This window comes from Oenanthe melanoleuca, chromosome 13, assembly GCF_029582105.1.
Source record: "Oenanthe melanoleuca isolate GR-GAL-2019-014 chromosome 13, OMel1.0, whole genome shotgun sequence".
NCBI lineage: Eukaryota > Metazoa > Chordata > Aves > Passeriformes > Muscicapidae > Oenanthe > Oenanthe melanoleuca.
The window spans coordinates 1,653,811-1,679,299 of record NC_079347.1 but is presented as its reverse complement, the minus strand read 5'-3'; the positions used below and the strand labels follow the sequence as shown (position 1 = coordinate 1,679,299).

The window sequence follows — 25,489 nt, the reverse complement described above, 5'->3', positions numbered from 1 at the left end:
TTGACTTAGTGGTTACAGGAAGAGACATCAGAAACAAGACCTGCTCTTCATATTCTGGTGTATCTCAATCTCTGAAACAATACTGGAGTGGTTTGCTCAGGTTTTTTATGTTGGCTCTTTATACATACAGGGAATATCATGCAGAGGGTCTGGGAACATTTGCAGGTAACTTGTGAAATGACAAGGGCTGTTAAAGAGCTTCTCTCCAGATGTACCTGACATGACATAGGAAAACCCCAAAAATTCATTATCACATGGTACTTGACAGTGTAGCAGTGGCCAAGAGTCACACTTCTGTGTAGTATTTCCCACTCAAGTGCAAAAATCTTCTTTGGAGAGAACCTCTCATCTGATATGACAACATTAAACTGCTGCTTTGTAAACTTGTGGACCTTTTTTCTTTGAAGGACATTCTGGCAGATGGTAATTTGGAGTGGTTTGGATGATACATTGTCTGAGAGCTCTGTTCCAAAATGTGAGGGATATTATGCCTTGGTTTGAGTTTGCTTTTTCTCCCCTTGCTGTGCTTAAGCTTTCTCAGTAGACACCTACATGCCAACTTGTCTGCTGTGTGCTCACTGCTTAATTCATTTGTTCATACATTTTCTCAGCTTACTCCATGCTCTAGTTAAACTGTTGGGGGCATTTCAGGTACTTCACACAGCATTTTGTGTTTTTCTGAGGGTTTGTTGTTTATTCCCTTCCCTCCTGGTTGTTCCTGGGAGCCTTAGAGAGCTGGTAGGGCTTTCCAGTAAATCCCCAGAGGTGTCACAGCTCACTGGGCTGCAGGGACATGATCTGCTCTGTGCCTGGGGCTGTGTCAGGTCCTGTGCTGGATGCTGAGCCTGGGAAGAGGCAATGCTCTGCTGCTCACCACAGGGCTCTGTGGCCACCTCCCAGCTCTCTTAGCCAGGCTGGCTCAGGTTTCAAGCCAGGCAAACATTCCCAGAAGGAAATCAGGGCATGATGACAGCAGCTCCAGAGCCTGGCATGGCAGGTCAGTAACTCCTGGCACAGCTCAGTCTGGGAGTTTGGCTTTGTCTGCAGGCAAGCGTTTAACTCAGGAGGAAACCACAGGACACAGAGCAATTCCAGACATGCCTGGGTCACATCCAGAACCTTTTATCTCTCAGTGATACCCAGATCTCCAGATTTGTCCTTAACTCTGCTCAGATAGTGAAGCAGGTAAGGGATGGAACAAGCAGCTGCAGCAGCCAGGTCCTGCCTGCACGTGGTCCTGCCAGGACCTGGCTCAGAGCTCTGGCTGTGCTGGAAGCCCTTTGGAATAAAAAGGTTTTCCAGGGGAACAGCATCTGGAGCCAATAGGCATGGGGGGGCTGGCCAAGACTTGGATCAGCAAAGGCAGGAGGAGGTAGAGGAGAAGGCACAACAGAGCCAGCTCAGGATTTCTCCTTCCTGGTATTGCTCCTGTTTATTTGGCTTGAAGCAGACTTGAAAAGCAGCCACAGCTCAGCATGATTTGGACCTCAGGGCACAGAGTCCTGGGGTCCAGCTGCCAGGACCTGACCTCCTGGCATCCATCTGTGAGCCCCTGCCACAGGACAGGCAGATTTCTTCACCTGACAGGCAGGAAATCAAGGTTTCATCTCATGTTTCTCTTATATGTCCTTCACTTGAGGCATTTGGGTTTTAATTGCTGAGTCTGTGACTAAATCAAACATTGTTCCATCTGGTGGAGTTCTCTGAGCTGTGCCCTTATTGCAAGTCTAAAACCTCATCACATTCTTACTGGTTTTAAGCCTTTAACAAAATGTTTTTCCATTCAGCAGTTTGCAAAAGTAAACTTCATTTGAACAATCCTCAAGTGCTCTGATTGCAAATAAAAGTTAAATGCACTAACAAAAATAATTGCTAGGCATGTGGGGTTGTGCATTTAGGTATCCATAATTCACTAACAGTATATGCCAATACACAGCATTATCTGGATTTCCAGTGATTGCATTAGCATAAAAGCATGTTAGCATTTATCCTGTGGTACTAACATTTAAATATATATAAGTATGAAATATTAAGATCCAGCATTTTGGAGGCAAGTGAAACTACTGTCTGTAAAATGTTCCTGCATATTTTGAAGGTACACTCCAGCATGTTTGCATGACAATCAGCATTTGCACCATTGGGTCCAAACATTACAAAAATGTCAATGTTTTATGCAAAGAGGAGCTATATTAAGCTAAAAAAGATTGCTGATGAGAGAAGTGTCTTCTGATGTCCTCTGAGCTATTTCCAGGCAGCATCTCCCTTTTGTTCGTGGCACAGCCAGGCCTCTGTGCAATCTGTATCTCCATGTTTCACAAGACTGGAAATGTTAGCCAGAAAGGATTATGCTTGTGATTAAAACCTCCATTTTTGAAAACTTTACCTACAGGAAACGTTTTTCCACACCGATAATTTGAACATTTTAGTATTTTGTAATAAAAGGATTTTTGTAATCCGTTTAGAAGGGGAATAATAATTTATGTTGAATGCCTTCTTGAAGCTTTATCCCAAATGCTCCCTGTGCACTTAGGGGTGAGTTGGAGGTGAGGATGGAGAGAAGTTCAGCTGTGGGACCTGCAAGGCAAAGGGAAGCAGTTTGTATTTCATGGGGACGAGGCAGGAGGCTCAGAAGTGAGATTTTGGCCTGGCCTGAGTGGGGAACTGGGAGGGCAGCCACTCATGCAGCTGCAGTGAGAGACTTGTGACATTTTGGGCAGACCTTTAAAAACCCACCCAGTGGGGTGGCCAGGGACAAGGATGTCCCACTGATGGTCCCATGGTTGCCATGTGTCCTACAAGGGCACAGGGCAGTCCCAGCACAGCCTCTGCCCAAACCCAGCACTGCTGGGCTCTCACTGTTCCCTGAGTGCTAAAATAATGCCACAGCACTTGGTAAAGGCTTGGGAGGAAACTCATCACTGCTGATAACTGAGGCACAGTCCTGTAGCCACACACAGGAGTTTTCCATGGATTGTCTCAGCTGCTGAACCCCCTAAAGGATCCTGAACATCCCACTCACCATTATTTGTGTTACCCAGCTCCGAGGCTCGCTCAGAGCTTGCCCCACTTTGGTAAGGCCAAGAGAGACACAGAATGTGTTTGCTTCTCAAGAGGAGCTCAGGAAAGCTCCCTGAGTGATGGGCTCTGTCTCCTGCTGTGCTGGGGTGTCCAGCAGAGCTCAGCATCCTGGGGTCCACCTGGCTTAGGTTCTGCTTTTCCATTGTGTTTCCTGAGGGAAGAGGGATGTGGGAATGCTGTGTCCTTGTCCATCAGTCCCTTGGTGCTTTCCATTCTCCCAGAGCACAGGAGAAGCTCTGCTGGAGAAGCAGCAGCTCCTCCAGGACACCTCTGTCAAGAGGAAAGAGCTTCCTTCAGATTTAAGGGGTTTGAGTCAGGTCCAGCTGTGCACTGAAACTGGTTGGTGCTCACTGGTGTTAAATAACACAGAGGCCCAAGCAATAAACCCGGGAAAAGTAAAATTAAAGACCTCGCTTCCATGCTGTCTTGTAAGGACATAAGAATTTCTGTGCAGAGAAATAAATCTGGTTAGCTTAACAAGCACTGTCCCTACCCATTTATTTCCAATCCATCTTCATCCCTTCCTCCTCCAGCTTCTTCTCCTTTTACATCCTGCAGTATTTGCCCTTCTCTTTATCCACTTTCTCTGATTTTTTCAGTGGCCATATTTGCCCGCACCATGTGTTTGCCATCTCCCAGTTGCAGTAATTCCAGCTCCACTTCTTGACTGCTTATAATTTGTAGCTTTGAAGATTGTCTTCTCTATTTTTATTTGAACCTCCTGACTTGTGTGGAGTTATCAGCCTCACTGCACTTAATTTCAAATTAATTTGATTGGGTCACCTCAATTTTTTTTCTGTAATGATAATGAACTCAACCTATTTAGCCTTTCCCCATTATGAATAACCTTAACAAAAACTGCAGTGCAGTATAAATGGGTGTTTCATCATTGTGGTTAATTACACAGAAGAATAAATCCCTAAACATTTTTCAGCCTCTGAAATCTAACAAGGAAGAGTAATTAACAATTAAAGAGTAAACTTTCATCCTTTTGCTCTCAGGAAGACAAGGAGGGAAAAGTCTAGAATCCAAGGTTTGCTCCTGGGTTTTTTTGAGGGAGAAATTTTTGGGTTAGTGCTGATGGCTGGAAGTGGCAGAGGGTGGGGTCAGCTCCTTGCCTCGTGTCAGGTGTTTCCCCAGGAGAGGGGACAAGGTGGGATGGACATCCTGGCCTCAGCCCCAGGGACTGGGTTCAGGCTGAGGACATTGTCCTGTCTGTGAAACATGGGAATTCTGGAGAGAGCTCTCAGGGTTGGGCTGGTGCTGTGACAGAGGTGAAGCTTGGGGTGGGATGGGATGTTGGCCCCACCTCCCCTGTCAGCTCCCCCATGGAGCTGGGCTCTCCCCCTCACCTGGGCTCAGACAGGTGACCTTGTCCCCCCGTGTCCTTCCCACTGCACTGGGTGTCCCCAGAGCCTGCAGGGCCTCCTAAGTGCACTGCTGATGTTCTGAGAGCTCTGGGAGATGTCCTGCCCTGCAAACACAGCCCCAGAGAACATCCCAGGGCTGGGACAGGCGTGGGGAGCATCAGGAAGCTGCTCCAGCAGAGCTTCAGCAGGAAGGGAAAGACTCATCACAGCCAGCTCATGCATTATATAAAACATGTTGTTTCTGTCTCATCGTGTTTAGTAAATGCTCTCTGCTAAAGCCTTTGAGTTATTGTGCTGGTTTCCATTTAAAATACATGTTCAGGCTGGTTACCTAATCACTTTCTGCCAAAAAAACCAGCCCAAAACTGCTGTTTCCCAGTGCAGCCGTGGTTCTGTAGCTGGACACAACATGCATTCCTCTGTCTCTTCAACCACTATTTATTCATCCTTCTTGCTGTCTACAACAGCCTGCCAGGAGGCTGCAGCCAGGCAGGGGCTGGTCTCTTCTCCCAAGTAACAAGAACATGAGAAAACAGCCTCGAGTTCTGCCAGGGGAGGTTTAGATTAGGGAAATGTTTTCACTGAAAGGGTTGTGAAGTACTGGAGCAAGCCTGAAGGGGTTGAAAAGCTGTGCAGGTTTGCACTTGGGGACATGGTGTAGCAGTGAACATGGTGGTGTGAGATTAGTGGTTGGACTTGATGTATTTTCCAGCCCAAATCACTCTGTGATCCCATGTTATCTGTTTATCCTTTTTACTACAGCCTGTACACTCTGCTAATGGCTTCACAGGCTTCAAAGATTTCCCTCCCTAACCACCAACATGATTTTCCTGACCTGCAGTGACTTTCCCAGGTCTTGGCATGTTCTCTGCATTCCCTCCAAGCAATAGGTGCAAGAGGAGGGCTCTTGGCTCAGGGTGTGCAGGAGGCTGTGGCAGCCCATGGTTGTGTTTCAGAGGGAGCTGGACAAAGTGCATTGAGTGGAACAAAGAAGGGAAGAATGGGAGATGAACAAGAGGAGTGGGAAATGCAGGTCCCAGCCTCAGTGAGTGCTCCCAGCAGGTTTTGGGATGGACCAGCATTGACCCTTATGACTGCAGCCACTGTCTGAGCCCCTGTGGGAGGATGCAGATCCCATCTCTTCCTCTGTAGGTCCTGCTGTCTGCACCCTCCTGCCCCTTCCTGATGGTGGCAGTTGTTGGATTTCATTGCCAGCTGGCAGAACTGGGCTGTCAGAGGGATCTTGGGGGACTGCCTTACCTTCTGGATTTAGCCATATCTTCTCCCTCACTCCTCTCCTTGTGCTGAGGAGAGAGCAGCAGAGCTTTCATAGGAGGTGAAATCACACAAACCAGCAACTGCAGGCTCCCATGGCACCCAAGAATGGCCCTTGGCTCTCCTGACTGAAGGAGGATCAACCTCATTTCCAGGCTGGCATCTTCCAGCCTACCTGCTCTCTCCATACAGTGCTTTGATAAGTTTTCTCTCATCTGTCTGTTCATGTGCTTAAAGATTCACTGAAACAGGTGATTATTCATCCATGCAGACAGTTCCTCAGGCCTTCCACCAGATTGCTGCCAACCTCAGCTGCTTCCAGGCTCTCCAGGTGTTGGAGAGAAAACAACAGCTTACTGGAAATGATCTCTTTCTGAAGAAACTCCTCATCACTCTTAACTACTTGCTCTTCCCTCAGGTGCTGACATTCTTCTTGTGAGCTGGGTTTTGATGTGCCTTTGTTTTAGATGATCTTTTTCGTGCTTGGAAGGAGATGTCCAGCAGAGCCCTGGGAGCAGCCTGGCGTGTTTTGGGGGGGTGACTCCCTGGCTTGGGCAGGCCTCTGAGCCCGCTGCTCAGGGCAGCTGGCTGATGTCCTGGGGAGCTGGGCCAGTGGCAGCCCCTCCCTGAGGGCAGCTGGGATCCCCAGTGAGCTGGAGAAAGCTCTGGCAGCCGCTCCCACCGAGGCTCAGCCCCTCCATGCCACTGCGGGAGCCCTGAATAGATTTGAAAACTAATTTGCTGCTCAGAGCATCAATAGATGTACGTCACTTGTCCTTTCTGCTGCATTTAATGAGTTTCCAAGGTACTGCAGCCAGTTCCAGAAGGCTGCCATCAAAGGATCTTGGCTTCCATCAGAAGCCTCGTGCCCCTCAGCGCTCTGCTCTTCTCACGTCTCACATGTCTCTTATGAATTCAAGGCAGAGCACTTCGTATAATTTCTTGCAACCACCCTTTCCAGACTGTCTCTCCTTTTTCTCTCTGAATGTCTTGAGCACAGGGGATGGGAGAGAGGAAGGGCTCTTCCTGCAGTGAGGTGTGTTAGCTGGAGCCCAGGAGAAATGTGGGTCATGCAGAACGTCCTGCACTGCTGCTCTCCACAGAACAGCTCCCTCAGTTATTCCCTCCCGGTGCTCACCAGAGCTGTTCCCTTCTGTTCATCATCCTGGGGCCATCCCAGCCTCGGCTGTCACCTCCTCCATGTGGGTGAGGAGGGAGGGGACCTGCCAGTGACAGCCAGGGGACATGGGCACAGCCCTGCAGTGGCACTTCCCAGGGACAGGTCATTAATCCTTAGCTGCATCTGCTGAGATCAATAATCAGGGCTGTTGTTTTGTATCACCCAGCAGATCAACATGGCAATTGCCTTATTGAAGTGGACGGGATTGCAGAGGAGGGAACACAAACCCCAGGTGCTGACATGGAAATGAGGTTTCCCTGAGCCTTGAGCAGCTCCAGCCTGCCATACCCGATGAGCCACAAGGGTTCTTGGGTTTTATCTGTTTCTGCCAGTGCAACAGGAGGGTTGGAGAGGGTTTCTGGGTCTGAACTCACAGGTTGCATCCTGTGCTCGGAGGCTGCCCACGGGAGCCTGTGTGAGCTGCTCTGCATGTTCCTCTCTCCTTGTGGAAGCAGGCTGTGTCACATTTCCATACATTCTCTCTCCTAAAAGCCCCTAAATATGATTTTAGCTTGTTTGTGTATCTTGCAATGAGCAGGAACTCACCTGAGTTGTTTTCCAAATTAATACCCCGCTGGTTTTTCTTAACAAGGTGTTTTTCCAAGCTGAGAACAGTAACGACTCTGAGATTTTTTTAAAAATGCATTTTCTTCTCAGGTACTTCATATTGAAATCTGTCTTAATTTCAGTTCATCTAGTGTGTGAAAACACACGGTGAGGCATTATTAGTCCCTGAAGGAATAAAGACAGATGGAGCCCAAAATGGAATTTGCTTTATGATTAATTGAAACCTTCGAGAGTGCAGTGGAGTCGGGGCTTGGTCCTACCCTGGCAGCACCTGGGGATCAATTCAGCTGGCATGAAGAGCTCAGGGGGACACACCCAGGTGTCACCTGGCAGTGCCAGCCCCGAGCTGTCCCCTCCTGGTGGCTGGAGGAGGGTGGGGTGGCCCAGGTGTGGTTGGGGTGAGGGAGGGATGGTGGCAATGTCAGGGTCCCTGCTGGGATGATGTGCTTGGTAATGAGCTGCTATTTCTGCCTCCAGCCTCCCGCAGCTGTGCTGGTGCCTCTGGTGTCCCTGCTCTGGGAGCTGAGCAGGGAGGAGGGGAATGCTCCAAAAAACTTGGGAATGTGCAGGTGTGGGAGTGGCCTGGGTTGGGCTCTGCTCTGGGATCCTGCTCCATGTGTGACCTGCACAGCTTGCTCAGGTTTCCCATCCTTGCCTGTGAGAGGGAAGGGAGTAATGAAGAAACACTGGTGATTTTATGTGTGGTGGCTTCAGCACTAGTGGATATTGCTGGGGTCTGTAGCCACACATTTACAGCATTTTCTGATGGATAGGAGGAGGAAAAGGTGTTGCAGAAAGGAGAGTTCTCCATCATGTTTTGGGAGCAAGTCCTCCCTGTGTAAACTGTGGTCCTTTCATGGTCAGCATGAGCAGCTCTGGAGCTGGGGAGATGCAGCAAGTAAAAGCAAAGTTGGGGTTTTCTTTGCTTTGCAAAGGCAAATCCAGATGTGTTCTGGAGCTATGTCAGCACTTCTGTTTGGAGAGGGCATGAAGGGGATGGTCAGGGCAGTGCTGGCAGCCCCAGGGGATTCCCAGTCTCCCACCTGTGCTCACTGCTGGTCTGGCACAGGTCGTGCTGCCAGGAGAGGGCTGTGGGTGCCTCCCCCTGAGGCAGCTGAGTGGGGCTGAGTGCTGAGAACAATTTAAAGAAGGATTTGATGTGGGAAGTTGAAATTGGCCATGGAGATGGTGGTTTAAGGTGTGGACATGGCTGGGGGCCCGTGACTGTGTGTGCTGGGCAGCTGTGTGTGCACTGAACTGGTCTGGCTGGGACAAACTGGGTAACAAACAGCATCCATGGGGCCCTCAGCTGGAAAAAGGTACAGATGCAACCAGGACAGTCTGTTCACAGGCACCAGCACCCCTTCCTGTGGTGCAGGAACAGCCCTCCCAGTGAGGAAGGTGACTGGGATCTTGCTAGTTGTCCTGAAGAGTGGGAGCACTGCTGGAAATGAGCTGATCCTGCAGATCTATGGAGAGCTGAGCTATTTCCTGGGACATCAGACATCATACCCAGCACCTCCCCAAACATCCAGTGCTCACTCCCTCTGACAAGTGCAGGTTTGTGTTGTCCCTGAGCCCCTAGGATGGCAGCAGGTTTGCTGGGATGGAATTTGTACAGGGAGGAGGGCTCTGTAGCTGAGCTCTCTCTGCAGGACCTGCAGAAGTTGTGGACAGACACCACAGGGCTCTGTGGATTTTCTTGTCTCTCCCTGGGGACTCTGGGGATTGCAGAGCAGCGGATTGTGGATTAGCGGATCAGGAATTAGAAATGCATTTTTCATTCTTATGTTGCACACTAATGAACTGACAAATTTAATTTCTTTAAATCCAGCTATTTCAGCTGGAATTGGCAAAGTTGTCCTCTGTCTCTTCTGGTACCTTGAGAATGGCTGAATGAGGATCTCTCTGGGGTCACACCATCCATATTCACTTCCTTGTAGCCTGTGGCTGTTGCAGAGGCACAGAGTGCTCTCCAGGAAAAGCCATTCCTTGTGGCTGGCTGCAGACTGGAGCAGGGTGTGCAGCTCTCTGCAGCCACCTCTGCTTGTGCCAGTGCAAGGAGGGGAGCTCAGCCCCAGGGAGCAGGGCTGGCACAGCCTGGGGGCTCCAGCTTGGGGCTCTGAGGCCACTGGTGGCAACTCAGGTGTCAAACCCAGCGCTGTGGCTCTGCCCAGTGCCTCCCTGGCACAGCACACAGTGCCCGGCTCCAGGTGCGAGCTGTGCTTGGCTTACATCTGGAATCAGAATATGGTGAGTTTAAGGGAGGCACCAGGATCATGGATCCAGCCCCTGGCCCTGCCCAGACCCCCATCAATCCCCCTGAGCATCCCTGGAGCTCTGGCAGCCTCAGGGCCGTGCCCATTCCCTGGGGAGCCTGGGCAGTGCCAGCACCTCTGGGGGAGGGAAGAGCCTTTCCCTGCTCTCCATCCCAAGCCCCTGGAGCCGTTCCCTCCTTCCCTGAGCTGTGCCCTCAGCTCCTGAGCTGCAGCTGAGCCAGCCCAGTGCCCTCAGCTGCCCCTCGGGTGCCCCTCCAGAGCCTCCCCAGCCTCGGCTCCTCCTCGGGCACTCTGCAGCAGCTCTGGGTCTCTCTGATGTTGTGGCACCCAAACTGTCTCAGAACTCAAGGTGAGGCTGCCCCAGCCCTGAGCAGAGCAGGACAATCCCTTCCCTTGCCTGGCTGGCAATGCTGGGCCTGATGCCCATCAAAAAGGAGGAAAGAAAAATCGAATAGATTTTTATTTTTATTGCATCCCTCTGTGGGGAGGGTCCTGGTTCCTTGGGCAGCCCCTCCACTGTCACAGGCTGGCATTTGGGGACACTGGTGGCTGTGCAGGCTGCAGTGGGCTCCATGTGCCTCTCCTCCAGCTGCACTGTTCTCCAGGTCTCAGGCAGCACCTCCCCTACCCAAAAGCTATGCCAGGGACAGCAGAGAGCAGCAAAAGGCATTTGTGTGGTTCAAAGCTGCACTGTGGGACCCTGGAGGCGAGGGAAGAGCACATCCATCATTACCCAGTCACTCCTCTGAGCTTTCAATGAGGACTAAACAAAAGGGCCCTGCCTTTCCAGAGCAGGCTTTATTCCTGCGCTCTGGGATGCTGGAAGTGGGTCTGCGAGGCGGGAGCCGTGGGCCAGCCCCTGCTGGAACACAGAGCCGGGACATCCATCACTGCCCGGGACTGATGGACAGCTTTGGGGCTGTGCCTATAATATCTTGATTAACAATTAACACGATGGAGCCGGGAAATACATCTCGCTCCTCGCCCCAGGCCGACAGGTGAGGATGGATATGTGTTGCCCGGTTGATTGCTGTGCCTTGTTAGAGCCTATTTAGGGTTGATTGAAAAGCAGAGGCTTTGTGTGAGGAGAGACCTTTAATCTCCTGGCAGAGCCAAGTGTGTTTCCCATCAGGAAGCTTTCCTTCTCTGCTGCTTATCTCTAACCCCCGCTTTAAACCTGAGCCTGGCGGAGACCAAAAGAAAGGCAGGATCAAAACAGAAATAATTGGGATCGCTGCCTTCCGTGGGCAGCCTGAACCCGTTATTCCTACTTAGCAGCTAGTTATTCCTATAGAACTCTTGCAAGAGACAATTCAGCAGTTGCAGCATCTCCTTGATGAAAAGCACTCCAATGAAATAACCATGAAATAACCATGGCAACAGTTGCTGAGGGCTGGCGTGGCAAGGGACGGGGATGTGCTCCCACATCTCCACAGGACTCGGGCCCAACTTCCCTGACAAATGGCACTGCTGAGCACCAGGAGTGATGTACAGAGAGCTCTGTGTGCTGGCTGTGGTGCTGCTGGGGTCCCAGGCTGCCCCAGTGCACCCAGTTACAAGTCACATTGTGTTAATGGTGGGCATCCTCCCCTCCAGATGGGAGGGGGCGCATAGCCTGAGAGCTGAGGGAATCATGAGGAAGGAAAGGCCAAGGAGGGGACCTCAGGGAGGGACATTCCAAAGCCATAGGGGATTTCCTAGGGTTTGGATGCTCTGGGAAAGGCTGTGTCTCTCTGCTGGTGGTGCCAGAGACTGGCTGGCATGGATATTAAACACTTGACATGTCTAATTCCAGAGCAGCTTCCTTTTAAACCAGCTCTAAGACTGCGTTTGACACTCTACTGGAGAGGTGACAGAAGCCACGTGGTGGAGTTTGAGCATTTCCCTTGAAGAGCTGGCCCTTGGTGCACAGCAGGTGCCAGCAGAGTCTGGGCTGAGCCTGGAGAGTTTGAGCCAAGGGTCCTTCACCCCTGGCTCACGCTCTCCCCTTGCCCAGGGGTCTTCTAAGTGCTCACTGTGAGTGTTCCAAATGCTCTCGTCATCATCCTGGCTTGTCTGATGGGATGAAGGCCTCTCAAGCAGCTTTGTGGGCATGGTGGTGTTTTTGTTAGGCACTATTCTCTCATTGCTGTCTTATTTAATGAGACGTTTATAAGCCTGAAAAGTAAAAGAAGGAAAGTTCACCAGAAAGCAGTATTTGTAGAGATTTCTGAGAAAAGGGCAATAAATACCCCACCTCTGCTTAATAATAATAATAATAGGCAGACTAAGTATCTCTAAAAATATAAAATAACGTGGGCCTGTTTGGAATAGTCAACATCCCTATCAGCCTGCTGCCATCTCTGCAAACAAGTTTCACTAGAGATTCTGGGCATGATTTTCAATGGCTCAGAGCAGCTGTAGCTTCTTTGACTTCAGTGAAAAGTCTGAGTGCTTGGCACGGTGGCAAACCAAGCCTCTTCCTTTCTGCTTCAAATTGGGGCTTGATTCTAAGTGAGATGAATTTTCTCCTCCTGATAATTCTGTGCATCTGAAGTGATTACAGCTCCGCGTGAGTGCTCTTTTAGGAGATTTCAATGCAGCGTTTTCTTCCGTCTTAAAAAGGTTCCTTCAAGCCTTATGATGCCGGAGAAAGGGGGGAAAAAATAAATCCTGGTGGAAGCCGTTACATCTTCCTATGCAGATGAGAGATTAAAACTTGTATTTTTATAAAACCCTCACGGGGGCTAAATCGGAAAAGTTCTGTTGAGGCGAGCGGGTTTTGGCTGGTGGGAATGTGCTGCTAAATTCTTATGTGGCAATGGGGAGGCAGGGCAGGGAGTGGTATTATTTGGAGTTCTTAGAGAGTGAGCTTTAATGTTTGCTTAACTCCACTAAAAATAGACGCCACCCTCTTTTCCTAATAGGCGGCATTTGTCACACTTGATTCATTTCCTCTCCCAAACTGAGCTCCTTCATGAATATTCATCTTTACTCCCCAGGAATCTGCCTGTCCTCACCAGTTGTACTCGCGGCCCCGTGCCGTAACAATGCCATCAAACCTTGCAGGGCTCCCAAGGAGTAGCTGGCCGGATCCGTGCAGAATGGATTCCTCCCAAGGATTCCTGCCTCCTCTGAGCAGTGATTGCTCGTTATCCCTCTCCAGGAGACCCTGGGCTGTCTCCGTTCCTGTTGTCATAGCAGCGCCGCATCGCATCGCCCGCCGCAGCAAAGTCTCCACGGCTGCTAATTGTGAGATGGGAGGATCACTTTGGCAGGTTTGCTAGTGGGGATTAGGCCAAAAGGTCCCTTCTGAACTGTGATGAATGCGGTTCCCTTCAGAAGACACTAAAACTTGGTAGTTAGGGATCTCTGACGAGGGAAGCGTTGCGCAGCAGAGGCAGAGCAGTCCTTACAGAGCTCTTCCATTCATGCCTTAAAGCAGGAGGAAGCCGACCAGAAATGCCAAAGGAGGATGTAAAATGGTAGATTCCTCATTAAGGAAGTCTGTCAGTGCCTCAGACCTTCTAGACTCGGGGGTCCAGAGCAGGTGGAAGGTCCCTACTGCTGCCACTAGCTGCTGGAATGGGAGAAATCTGCTCGTGCCTGGTGAGTGTGGAGGAGGCAGGGATCAGTTCCTGCTCTGCACCACCAAGGAGATTTTCAGCCACGTGCTAGAAGAGTTTTACAGGTCTGCTCTGGCAATGTGGGTGAGAAATGTGCTCAGCAGAAGGAATGATCTCATCACACCTTTCCCCTGTTGAGCCCAGGAGCAGCCAGGCTGTGATGCAGCCACGGTTGGTTAAAGAGGGCACAAGAGGCAGAAGGGGTGTTTGCTGCTCGACCTGAGCAGTGATTAATCAGCCAGGAGAAATAATAACCTCTTGTTAACTGGTAGGACCTGTGCAAGGCTCAGCATGCCCGTCCTGGCGTGGAACAGCAGCGGGGGGTTTGCCTGGAGTGGCTGTGCCATCCCCAGGGATGCTGGCTCATCTGCAGGCTCGCTGCTGGCTCAGCCTGGCAGGAGGGACTACAAACAATTGGCTGTTCCCACGTGCCAGGGGATGGGGATCAGCTGTGCCTGCTCCCAGGGCCCTACTCTTGGAATGCAGAGGGCAGATTTGTCCCCTGTGCCTCTCACTGGGTTTATTCCACAGCGCTGAAATGCAGCCAGGATAATCCGTGACCTAAACGTGGGCATGAGTGGTGTTTTCAGAGAATGAAAAGAGACAAAATAAATCCTCACCCACCTCAATCTCTCCCCCAAAATTAAAAACTTCCCTGGCCAAGCCTTGCAAATGAGTTTTTGTTGTTTGTGCAGTGAGGAGCCAGATTTTTAAAGGCTGGCTTTCAATTTTACAGCCGTTTATTATAGGCATGAATAATTGCTGGCATGGTGCTACCACTGCTGTTGTTTGCTCTTAAGGTTGGGCCAATTACATATGTAAGCCCTTGATTTACAAGCAAAAGCAGAACTAAAGTAGCTTTGTGGCCTACATTTCAAGAATGAGTGATGTGTCCACGGTCATCTGTGGGTTCCCAAATTTGTGCTGTGAACACAGAGGTGATGGCCATGAATGTGTGGCCCAGATTGTCCCAGGCATCGTGTGACAGGGCTGTCACAGCACAGCGTGAAGGACATAAACAGGGAGCAGTGTGTGAGGCCTGGGAACCTGCCCAGACTCATCCCATGGAATGCTGAAGGATTGTGCTGCATTTGGGGAATTCACAGCCAACACACAGGAAAGAGAGGGAAATGCAACTGAACGGAATGGTTCTGCAAGATGGACTTAAACAATGCCAAGTCCTGTTTCCTAACATGAGAACTGGCTGTCTCCAGCTCCTGCTGTCCAGTCAGCCCTCCTGGGAGAGAAGAATCCCAGAATGGATCTTACAGCTCATCCCATCCCACCCCTGCCATGGCAGGGACACCTCCCACCATCCCAGGCTGCTCCAGCCCCAGTGTCCAGCCTGGCCTTGGGCACTGCCAGGGATCCAGGGGCAGCCACAGCTGCTCTGGACACCCTGTGCAAGAGTCTCATTTTCTTCCCAATATCCCATCTAACCCTGCCCCTGTCAGTGTGGAGCCATTCCCCTTTGTCCTTCACTCCATCCCTTGTCCAAAGTCCCTCTCCAGTTCTCCTGGAGCCCTCTAGGCACTGGGATGGAGCATTCCATTCCCCACTCCACCTCCTTCAGCCTATCTCCACAGCAGAGGTGAACCCATGGAATAGCTGCTATCCATTGTGGAACTTAAAAATGGCTGGTTGAGATCAAACAGAGGATTTTTTCTTGCTTCTGCACAACAGGGAGAGAAATGGGAAGGAGGTAGGTCAGTGTGACGACCATTCTCCATGGGGTGATGGTTTCCAGACATCACCCACAACTGCTGTGACCTGGACTCTGCACTGCCAGTGTGGGGAAGGTCACCATGCTGTGCTGGTGCCACTGGGTGCCACCAGCCGTGGGGTGAGGTGGGGAGCCAGCCCAGCGTGAGGGAGGGTGAGGAGCTGTGCTCATCCTGCCTGGCCTGGTGTCCTTGCTGCTGGCGAGCAGGAGGGGCAGGATGTGAGTAAGGGCAGGATGCAGGAGCAGCAGGATGTTTGTGGACGCTGATGTCATTGTCACAAATCAGTCGTGGATGTTGTCAGTGGAGGCCAGCATGTCACACCCCAGGGGCTGCCCAGAGGAGCATGATGCACTCATCTCCTTCCTTACTCATCACACAGCAGGTGACTTCAGCCCCCTCCTGCAGGGTTTGTGTGGTCAGCTGGGGGCCACGGCCACCTCCCTGGTGTGCCCAGCCCGGGGTCAGTCTGAGGCCTGCTGGTGGAGCTCAGCCCAGGATGAGTCTGAGTCCTGCTGGTGTGCCCAGCCCAGGATCAGTCTGAGTCCTGCTGGTGGAGCTCAGCCCAGGATCAGTCTGAGTCCTGCTGATGGAGCTCAGCCTGGGATCAGTCTCAGTCCTGCTGGTGGAGCTCAGCCCAGGATCAGTCTGAGTCCTGCTGGTGTGCCCAGCCCAGGATGAGTCTGAGTCCTGCTGATGGAGGTCAGCCCAGGATCAGTCTGAGTCCTGCTGGTGTGCCCAGCCCAGGATCAGTCTGAGTCCTGCTGATGGAGCTCAGCCCAGGATGAGTCTGAGTCCTGCTGATGGAGCTCAGCTCAGGATCAGTCTCAGTCCTTCTGGTAAAGCCCAGCCCAGGATCAGTCTCAGTCCTGCTGGTGGAGCTCAGCCCAGGATCAGTCTCAGTCCTGCTGATGGAGCTCAGCCTGGGATCAGTCTCAGTCCTGGTGGAGCTCAGCCTGGGATCAGTCTCAGTCCTGGTAAAGCCCAGCCCAGGATCAGTCAGTTGTGGTGAAGTCCAACCCAGGATCAGTCTCAGTTGTGGTGAAGCCCAGCCCAGGATCAGTCTCAGTCCTGTTGGTGGAGCCCAGCCCAGGATCAGTCTCAGTCCTGGTAAAGCCCAGCCCAGGATCAGTCTCAGTCCTGGTGGAGCTCAGCACGAAGATGCTCTGCCCCAGGCCAGCCCAGCCCATTCTGCTCCCACGTGGAGTCACAGCCATCCATCTGGGCAGGAAGAACTGGTGCAGGACCGTGATTTCTGGAAGTGATTTCCTGAAGCTGCTGAAGGCAGAGGCAGCCCCGGTGCCCCCAGGGCTGGCACACCCGGTGTGTGCACCGTGCCCCCGGCACACCCCGAGGGCAGCAGAGCCATGGGAGGCACAGCCAGGTTTGTTTACGAGGCTGCAGCCGGCCGGGCTTTCACATCCCAGCAATTCCTGGCAAGCCGTGGCTCCTCCTGCGCCTTCGCAGCACATGTGTGAGCTCCTGGTGGTGTCACCTCCCGTCCTCTCCTCGCAGAGTCTAGCAGTGGGAAGTGATCATCACAACTCACATTTGCCTGGCGTGTGTCTTTCCACAGTTGCAGAGCGTGGAATGAATTGAACCCGCTCCCTCCTGCACCTTCCCATCCAAGCTGTTCCTGGGTGCAGGCAGCTCAGCTCCCGCAGCTCCCGAGCTTCCTTCTGCCCTGGGGATGGAGCCCTTCTTCAGCCTGGCACAGCCTACCTGCATGCTCTCCCTTGCAGAGATGTTGTTTCGGGCTTTTCCTAACCCTCTCCTTGCCAGGCTGAGGCTCTCTGTCCACTCTCTCCTCCACTGTGGCAAAGGAGGGCTTTTTGTCTTTGCCTTCAGGGTCATTAAATCTTAATTAGCACGTTGCCTTTCTGTGTCAAGGTATCCGCACTCTCCATCCATCAGTGATGTAGGGCACACTGCTGACATTCTCTTCTTCCTGCATAATTATCTTATTCCACTGCATCTTTTATGCAGAATTTTCCCTTCTGGAAGTGCTCCTCTCCCTGCTCCCACTCTTCCTGAGCACCCAGTTCAGCTCTGGTACCTGCCATGGCTTTGTTTCTCACCCCTGCTTGTGAATTCTTTGCATTGTTCCTGTATTTTATTAACTGCCTTGATCATTTTGGCTCTTTGAGAGCTTGATTCAGGCATTCGTAGGCGTTTCCTTCACCCTGTCTCTGAAGATGGGATCTGTGTCACCCAGCTTCAGTGCTCCTACATGAGTGTCCACCGGAGCTCCCTAGCCAGGCTCCCTCTCCAGCCAGGGTCAGGGAATCCTCCAACTGGCAAATCATTCCAGCTAAGGCAGCAGTCGAAGGCAGCCCCATCTCCCATGAGACAAAGCATCTTTTCTGCTGACCTTGAATTCCTCAGATGCTTTTCAGAACAGATGCAGCCCCCTTTAGAGTGACCCTAAAGCTCTGGGCAGTGGATTTGCCTCTCTGGGTTAGCCAGGGCAAGTCCCATGGAAAAACAGACACAGGGTCTCCAGGGAATGCAGACTACAGGTCAGGGCATGTTACTGAGGGAGCCCAGGCAGCTTTTATGGGCTGGATGTCTTAATTGTAGCTGTCTGATGTTAACAGAGATGAATCTGCCACTTGGAAAGGTTTGGGGAAATGTTTTCTTCTTAATTCGTATTTAGGAAATGTAAAGGTATATAGTGAATGTTTAAAAACCAACAGCAACAGTAATAACAGTAATTATAGGTGGGCACAATTTTCTTTTATCTTTTAACTGAAGTTGCTAGAAAAAATGATTGCTGTGCTGATACTTGGCAGGGACACTGATGTGAGTACCCACTTGTTTCTGAAAAACGCTGTGGGATTTTTAATGACCATCAGCAGCACAACCTTGATTTTTAAATGTCATCCTAAATGTAGCAGTTACAGCCTCCTCTGCCGTGGCATGTGGGTGGGTGAGTAGGGATGAATCAGAAAGCAGAAAGAATTGCTGGTGCTTTCTGTGGCTCCCAAGTTTTCCTCGAGGGCTTCCTACCCAGGAACTGGCTGGAATTGTCCGTGGGTTGTGTTGCAGTCCCTGGTCCCGTGGCATCTCCTGCTGTTGCTCTCCCCTCTATTAATCCATGATTAAGTCACTTGATGTAGAATGAGCTCATCAGGTTTCTTCAGGAGCTGGTGTTCCACAGGATATCCTCTCTGTTTATCAAAACAAGATAAATGAAAAAAAGGTTTCCTAGCTTTTGCAGATGCAGCTTTTCCATTCTCTCTCTGGAAACATTCCCCAGGCTTCACTGTCGGAGCTTAAATCTGTGCTTGGCATTTGCAAGATGGTGATTTGCTTTTGTAAATGGAGCAAAGTCTTGGTTTTGAGTCATGACTCAGTGAAACAAATCTACTTTTATCGACTAAAACGCCTCTGATAGCACCATTAAACCCGCTGGGACCGGGAAGGGGCAGGGTGACACTGCAGTGGGGGGGACCCAGCACCTTGCCTGGCCTGCCGAGGAGCGGAAAGGCAGGAGTGAGGCTCAGGAGTGAGGCTCGGCAGCGATGGGTGGATGGGTGGGAGTTCAAGGAGCATCCCCTCCCCTCCCGCCGGGGTACCGGGGCTGCAGCCGGGCGGTGGGAGCGGATGGAAGGCTCGGCTCTGCCCGGGGACGGGAGGAGCTGCGAGCAGATGGCAGGGTTAAAATAGGACAGAGCTGCTGCTGCTGCAAGGGAGAGGAGCGAAATGCCTGTTCTCACACTTGTCTTTGTGTCTCGGGGAGCTGCGGAGTGCCTGCGCTCCGCTGGCATCCCCAGCGGGAACGCGCCAGGCGAGCGCTTCCTCGCCTTTCCGATATTATTAGCACTTGTCTTAAAGAAAAATCAGCTCAAATGAGCAAGCAAACAAATAAAGCGAGTAACAATGGAAGGGCTCAGCCTCGGGCCCCCTTTAGCATCTCTCAGGATGATTGGTGGGATGTGTCACATCGGCACCGCGGAGCGGGAGCGCTCCGAGCCCAGGCTGCTCTTGCGGAGCTTCCAGACAGCTTTTTGCAGTGTTTTCATCTCACCTAAGGCGTGCGAATGGGTTTTGTTGAGATATCCGAGTGACTCGGCGTGCCTGGAATGATGCCCAGAGCTCTTCAGCAGCCTCGGGGGGAGAGTTCTGTGCAAAGCTGCCCCACTGCGGGGTCCGGGGGGCTCCTTGGGGGCCCTGCAGCAGCAGCAGCAAAGGGCTGGGAAAGACCTTGGACCACCCTGGGCCACCTCAGAAGCGGAGCCGGGAGGGTGGGGGCGTGCAGAGAAGGGGAATGTGAGGAAGAGGAGGAGCAGGGAGGCAGGAGCCAGCTCTCACACTCGCACCCTGAGAGCTGCGATGCTCCTGGGAGCGCTTCAGTGTCCCTGCCCATAAATCAGGGGGTGCTTTGAAGGCTTTGTGATGAACAGCACGGGATGAGCTCGAGGCCGAGGTATTAATCCTGCACTATTGTTCTTTTTTCTTGCTGTGTTGGGATTTTTTTTTTAAAAGAAATCAACACAGTTTTTGCGGGCTCTGGGTAAAATGGCACAGAAATAAATAAGTTGTGCTCACACTTGGAGAGCATCTCCTCATTTTTATTAATGTAGCCCCTGATGAAATGCAGCCCATCCCTCGGCACCAATCCATGGCTGACCTACAGTAAATACCAGGCTTTCAGGAATCCGTGGGGAGTGTTTTGTAAGTGTGGCACACGAAGCCATAAGGTTGATTTACCCTCAGAAACAAAGCATCCATTTGGGTGATTGAGCACTGGGGGGATTTCCTGGGATGCCTTTCTCTGTGCACTGTGGAGCACTTGCCTGCACCTACCTGGAAGGATCAATCAGTCACCAAGCTGAGCTGGAAGAGAGCTCAGGCTATTCCTGTGACCAATGCAGGTGTGACACAAGTAACTCAGGCCAGCCCTTGTGTCACAGAGGGGTGGCAAACGCCTGCACAGCCAATCCTTCACCATCAGAATGGAGAAATCAGGCTGAACTTCATGGTGCTGACATCTGAAAATCCCCAAAACTTTGCATTTTTTCATTAAATAATCGATGGGCTGTTTATTAAACCCACAGAAGCTGAGCTGTCATCTCAGGCTCTTGAAGCTGCCGCCCCCCCTTGCCCTGGTGTCTGTGGGAGCTCCAGGTGCAAACCCCCTGGAGCAGCCCAGGGAGGGCTCAGTGCTGTCCTTGGAGCCAGGGGTTCGTGCTGGCACTGAAATCCAGCTCAGAGCTGGCAAAGGTCAAGGATCAGGAGAAAAGAAGGGCTCTGGGGGTGTCCTGCTGGGGCAGTGAAATTCCTGCCTGGGCTGGCTTTGGGGCTGTGTGTGATCTCCTGTTTTCGTGGGAGCGTTTTTTCCTCCAGCTATAAATAGAGGCAGTCAGTTTGTTGTTCTTGTGTGTTCAGCAGAACAATCTGGTGTGATTGGTTTTGCTCTGGCACCTGAGATGTTACTGCCAGAGTCAGTATTCACTCTGCTCTGCTCTCTAGAGAGGTGAGGAAGAGGAGGGGTCCAACTCAGTCCCTGTGTTCCCATTGCTGTCTCTGCTGACTCACACAAGTGCCCCAGCTCCTTCATCCCACACCTGGAATGCTGGGTACCAGCTGCAGGGGCTTTCTGCAGCCCTGTGAGGTGTCTTGCTGCAGCAGATTTGTTATTCTGTATTTTTATTTAATTACTTACTTTTACAGCTCTTTGCATAAATCTAATTATCCATCTGTTACGCTGTGTTAGGGCACCGCAGCTTCTCGGATTTTTTCCTCTTCTAAACACTAAACTTGCCCTGCCTGGGCTCAGGTGAGCTGGGCCTCCTCCCTGCAGGGCTCCCAGTGGCTCCTGGCCACACCAAGCCCTGCCCCTCCAGCTCAGGGTTGTGACTGCCAAGGGAATTCCCACTTCCATGGTGTGGCTGGGAGCGGTGTTGCCAGTTAAACACGATGTCACTGTGTCCCCAGGGAGCCTGGGGCTCTCTAATGGGATGTCACAGCCCTCCTGCTTTCAGAGGGGATGCTGGAGGGCCCACAAGGACCTCTCCTCTCCCAGTCTGGGACACAGATACGTGGCTGGAAGCCAAGCCAAGGTTCCCCCAGCTTTTCCCAGGTGCCTTCCACGCTGTTCCTGCCTCTCTGGCATGATTCACGCTCCCAAGGTTTGAGTATCACATCAGCCCATCAGAATCACAGAGCCACGTACTCAGCTCCAATTTATTCTCTGCAGTTCTGTTCTCCTCTTAGCAACAAATACTCCATAACCTAATTGCTCATTAGAGGCCGTGCTGTGTCCCTGTAATCCAGGATGTCACAGCAGCCGTGCTGCTCTCCCAGGGACGCTGCTGCTCCCCTGCCACGGCAGCGAGCGCCTGGCTTGGTAGAAAGTGAGAAGGCAGCATTGCATTGAAGTGGAGATTTTCATCTTCTTGGGGATTTTTTTATATCTCTCCTATATTCTGGGCTTTTGAACATCTAACATCTCTTTCATGCTTCACATCTTTCATATGAAATTGTTGTATTGTGTTGCCTATTGAAACCTAGTTTTCCTTTTGTCAGGTTTTCCCCCCTCACCCCTGCTTTCTTCTCTGCTGTATTTTGATCGGTGTAACTACTTAGGGCTCCATTTTTCTGGGTGGTTTTTAATCTCCTTAAGTCTTGGCTGTGAAAGCCTTTGTCTGTGATAAACTCAGGTCTGAGCTGGTGCTTGGAGAAGATTTTTAGGCTAGTTCTGCTGCATGCAGCTCCTGGGGAAGGTTTTGGGGATGGCTGTGCCTCATCCCTCCTCCTTCTCCCTCCAATCGTCACAGGCAGCCTTGGTGGCGTTGGGATTATTTTATTATTATTGGTGTCTCATATTGTGCATGCAAATGTCCTTTTCCATAGCTTGGGACTGTGGAAAGCCTCAGTTAAATGTGTGTTTTTTAAGGGATTCACCCACCCTGTGCTCAAGTAGCAGAGCCAGGAGGTCATTTTGGAAGGTAGGAGGCTGCAGGGCTGTTGATATTGAGTTGTCCCAGTTATTCTCCTCTGGAGAAGAAAGCCAGGAAGTTTGGGAGGAGATGTGGGTACCTGGGAAGTCACGGATTCAGAGCCATCTGGCTCACTGCAGCTGCTCCATGGTCATTTCCCACAGGGATAGTTCATAGCCAGAGCCTGGAGTGCAGGAGGAAGCTGTTCTCCTTATGTGTCACTTCTCACTTGAGCTGTTTAAATGGTTTTTTTTGTTTGTTTTTTTTTTTTTTAATTCTTAAACCTGCAACCCGAAATTCAGCCGTGCAAGTATTAACGAGCTGCTGATCACCCTGCCTCTCTTTTCTGCCCTTGTTCAGAGTCTCAGATTTACAGCTCTAGTTCAGGCTGGAATTACTGACACTGTAATGATCTGTTTTATCTCTCTATCTATTATTTGTCAAATAATTTTAACATGAATGTGCTTACAAGAGCTGTCAGAAATCCTCCAAACACTGAGAAGGATGAAGAAGTCATTGGCCTTTTCAAGTGTGACCCTGGTTGTGTTGCTTTGTTTCTGGGGCTCAGGAAAATGACCTTTTCCATTGCCTGTCAAATTGTGACCCAGGTGTGAGGGTTTGAGAGCCCCAGGAGCCAGGCAAGGCACATTTCAGTCCTGTTGGTTCGCTCTTGTTTTCTCCATTAACAGATTTTGGACTGCAAACCGGGGAGGGGAAGGGAAAGAGGGGGAGGGAAAGGTAAGAGACGCTGCCTGGTTCTGATCCTCAGGTTACAGCACAAGCTAAATAGACTACACTAAATTTTTTAGGCTGTTTCACAGACTTACAGACTTTGATCCCTGGCTTTGATTTCCCAGGTGGCCCCTCAGAGCTGGTTCTGGGCTGAGACCCATTAAGCCCCGTCTAGCCCAGTGATTATCATGCCTTTGCTCCAGCACCGGGGCTTTCATCAGAGCTCAGCTCTGCAGCCTCCCCTGTGCCTGGGGAGATGCCAGGGCAGGAGAGGCTGTGCCAGCAGGGGCAGGGCAGCCCCTCTGTCCCACTCTCTGCTTGGTCCTTCCCCACCTGCCTTCAGCAGGGTGCCCAGGAGAGAAGGTGACCCTTTCTGCAACAAGCAGGCCATGCAATAAATATTCTCTGTGTGTCCTTGTCAGAGCAGTAGAGATGAGGGCATTTGCCTGCCTGCCCTGCTCTGTGCCTCCAAGTCCCCAGGTCCCTCTGCACCACTTGGCTTGCTTTCTTTTTTTTTTCTTTTTTTAATTTAAATCTAATTTTGCTGCCTTATTGTAAGTTCCCACCTAACTCCAGAGCTGCTGTCGCCTCAGGGCTGTGTTGCTGCTTTTCAGTCTTCCCACACCCATCTCATGTGCAGTCTGCAAAAACTTCCAGAAGCCTCTCCTAAATTCATGCACTTGGGGTCGGCCTAGGGGGAGTGGAACAAGGAGTGGAACAAGGGTATCTCTCAGCAGAGAGAACTCTTCACAAACCCCTCCATCTGCAAAGTGGGAGCTGCTTCCATGGCAGGAGGTGCCAGTGAAAATGGCACAGAATGTGGGGAGCATGGCTGGGAGGCACCAGCAGCTCAGGTGTGTACATCTGGAGGGGCTGTGCTGTGACCCCACAGCCAGGCTGGGCCCCCCAGGACAAATGTGGGCTGCTTAACACACAGGGGTCTCTTTTGGGAAGAGGCTTGTGTTGAGTCTCTGCAGCCCGTGGCTGCTCCTCCCCCTGGGTAGGGGCTGGTTAACCTCATCAGTGCAGCACACCCAAATCTGTGCCACCACTGCAGCATGGTGGGATGTCACCATAGGCTGGCCCAGCCTCAGACTCCCTTTTCAGTGGATTTTGTTGCAGGTGCCACCATGCTGTCTCCATTAGCAGATTAGCACAGTTGAATTTCCGAGCGAGCGCTCCGCAGTCTGCCTCACTGTGTTTATTTTGTTCAGGCTGCTTTTCCCTGGGCTTGACAGTGTAATTTGTACAGATCTCTGCTGAGTTTTCCAAACCTTCAAACGAGCTTTTTTGTTAGCTTGAAGCCAGGACCATTGATAGCAGAGACAGAGCAAGAGGAGCATTGAGAAGCCAGGAAGGCTCCCTCACCTCCGGAGCTGCTCCTTGGCAAAAGCTCCATGGTTCAGAGATTTTAATTAGATCAAATCCTCCAGGTGACCAGCCAAGCATTAAAGGCATACCAATTTCTCAGTTGTGTCTCTTGCTGTAAGAGTTTTTATTATTTATTTTAGAGAGATGTGACAAAAAGCTTGGATATCCCAAATGTGCTGTTCTCCTTGAATGGCACTGGGAGGTCTCCAGCCCAGGGGATTGTCCTTTCAGTGCACTTCTACTCAGTAAAGTGCCTTTCTGCAAGCTGCTTCTGCACTTGCCCTGTCTCCATTGCCCAGAGGGACTTCCATGTGAAATGGTATCAGATTTTTGGAGCACATGCTGTTGCCATGGCTGTGGCTGCAGGTTTGGCTGGAGATGAACAAGAGCCTCCTTTTCTCCAGGCTGAGCCCCTTCCCAGCTCCCTCAGCCTCTCCTGGGGCTCCAGCCCCTTCCCAGCTCTGTTCCCTGCCCTGGACACGCTCCAGCCCCTCCAGGTCTCTCTGGCCATGAGGGGTCAAAGCTGGGCACAGCCCTCGAGGTGCCCCAGCAGTGCCAGCACAGGGGACAGGCCCTGCCCTGCTCCTGTCACCCAGTGCTGGTACAAGCCAGGCCAGGGTCCCTCCCACCTTGCCCTGCCCCACTGTTGGTGACTTGCCTTTTGCTTTCATCCCTGCAGCAACCCCAAAGTGCAGATTGAAGCCATCGAGGGGGGTGCCCTGCAGAAGCTCCTGGTTATCCTGGCCACAGAACAACCCCTGGCTGTCAGGAAGAAGGTGAGGAGTGGGGCTGCACCTCTGGGCACAGCTGGGTTTGTGCTGAGCTCTTTGTAAACACCCTCAGGACACCATGGACATCTGCACAGTGTGGGACCCCTGCTGCTCCCCACACTGGGTGAGTGTCACTCCCAGGGGTGCAGCAGGGGGGCCCTGGTGCCCACACTGCCCTGGCTCTGTGGGTGTCTCCAGTGCCAGCAGTGGCACACGAGTGTCTCTGCCCACCCACAGGGACAGGGCACGGTGCCACAGCTCCTGGGGGCACAGGTGAGGGTCCCCGTGGCAGCACAGCCATCACAGGCTGACAAACATGGGAGCTGACATTTGGAGGAGCTAATTGCTGCAGCCAGCCCCGTGTCCTGCCTTTGGCAGAGGCTTTGGAGCAAGGAGCAGCACCAAGAGCCCCCAGCCAAATGTGCAGTGCTGTCCATCGGGCTGGGGGCTCCCTCGCCCCCTCCCTGCCTCTCTGCCTCCCTCCCTGCTGTATTCCCTGGAGCATGAGATCCCATTACCCTCACTCCAGCGTGTGATGCCACCTCTGTAACATCACCTGGCTGCTCCCAAACCCCCAGCCCTGGTTTCCACAGGGAC

The 25,489-nt window shown here is 51.8% G+C and overlaps 1 protein-coding gene across 3 annotated transcripts in view; it reads left to right on the top strand.

The window, feature by feature from the left end:
• Positions 1 to 25,489, top strand: part of SIL1 (SIL1 nucleotide exchange factor) — a 93,491-nt gene that overhangs the window by 63,757 nt on the left and 4,245 nt on the right. For all 3 annotated transcript variants that reach the window (XM_056502203.1, XM_056502205.1, XM_056502204.1), the window contains one exon: positions 24,802 to 24,898. In XM_056502203.1, the coding sequence (XP_056358178.1) occupies positions 24,802 to 24,898 (97 nt within the window). The remainder of the gene's footprint in view (positions 1 to 24,801; positions 24,899 to 25,489) is intronic.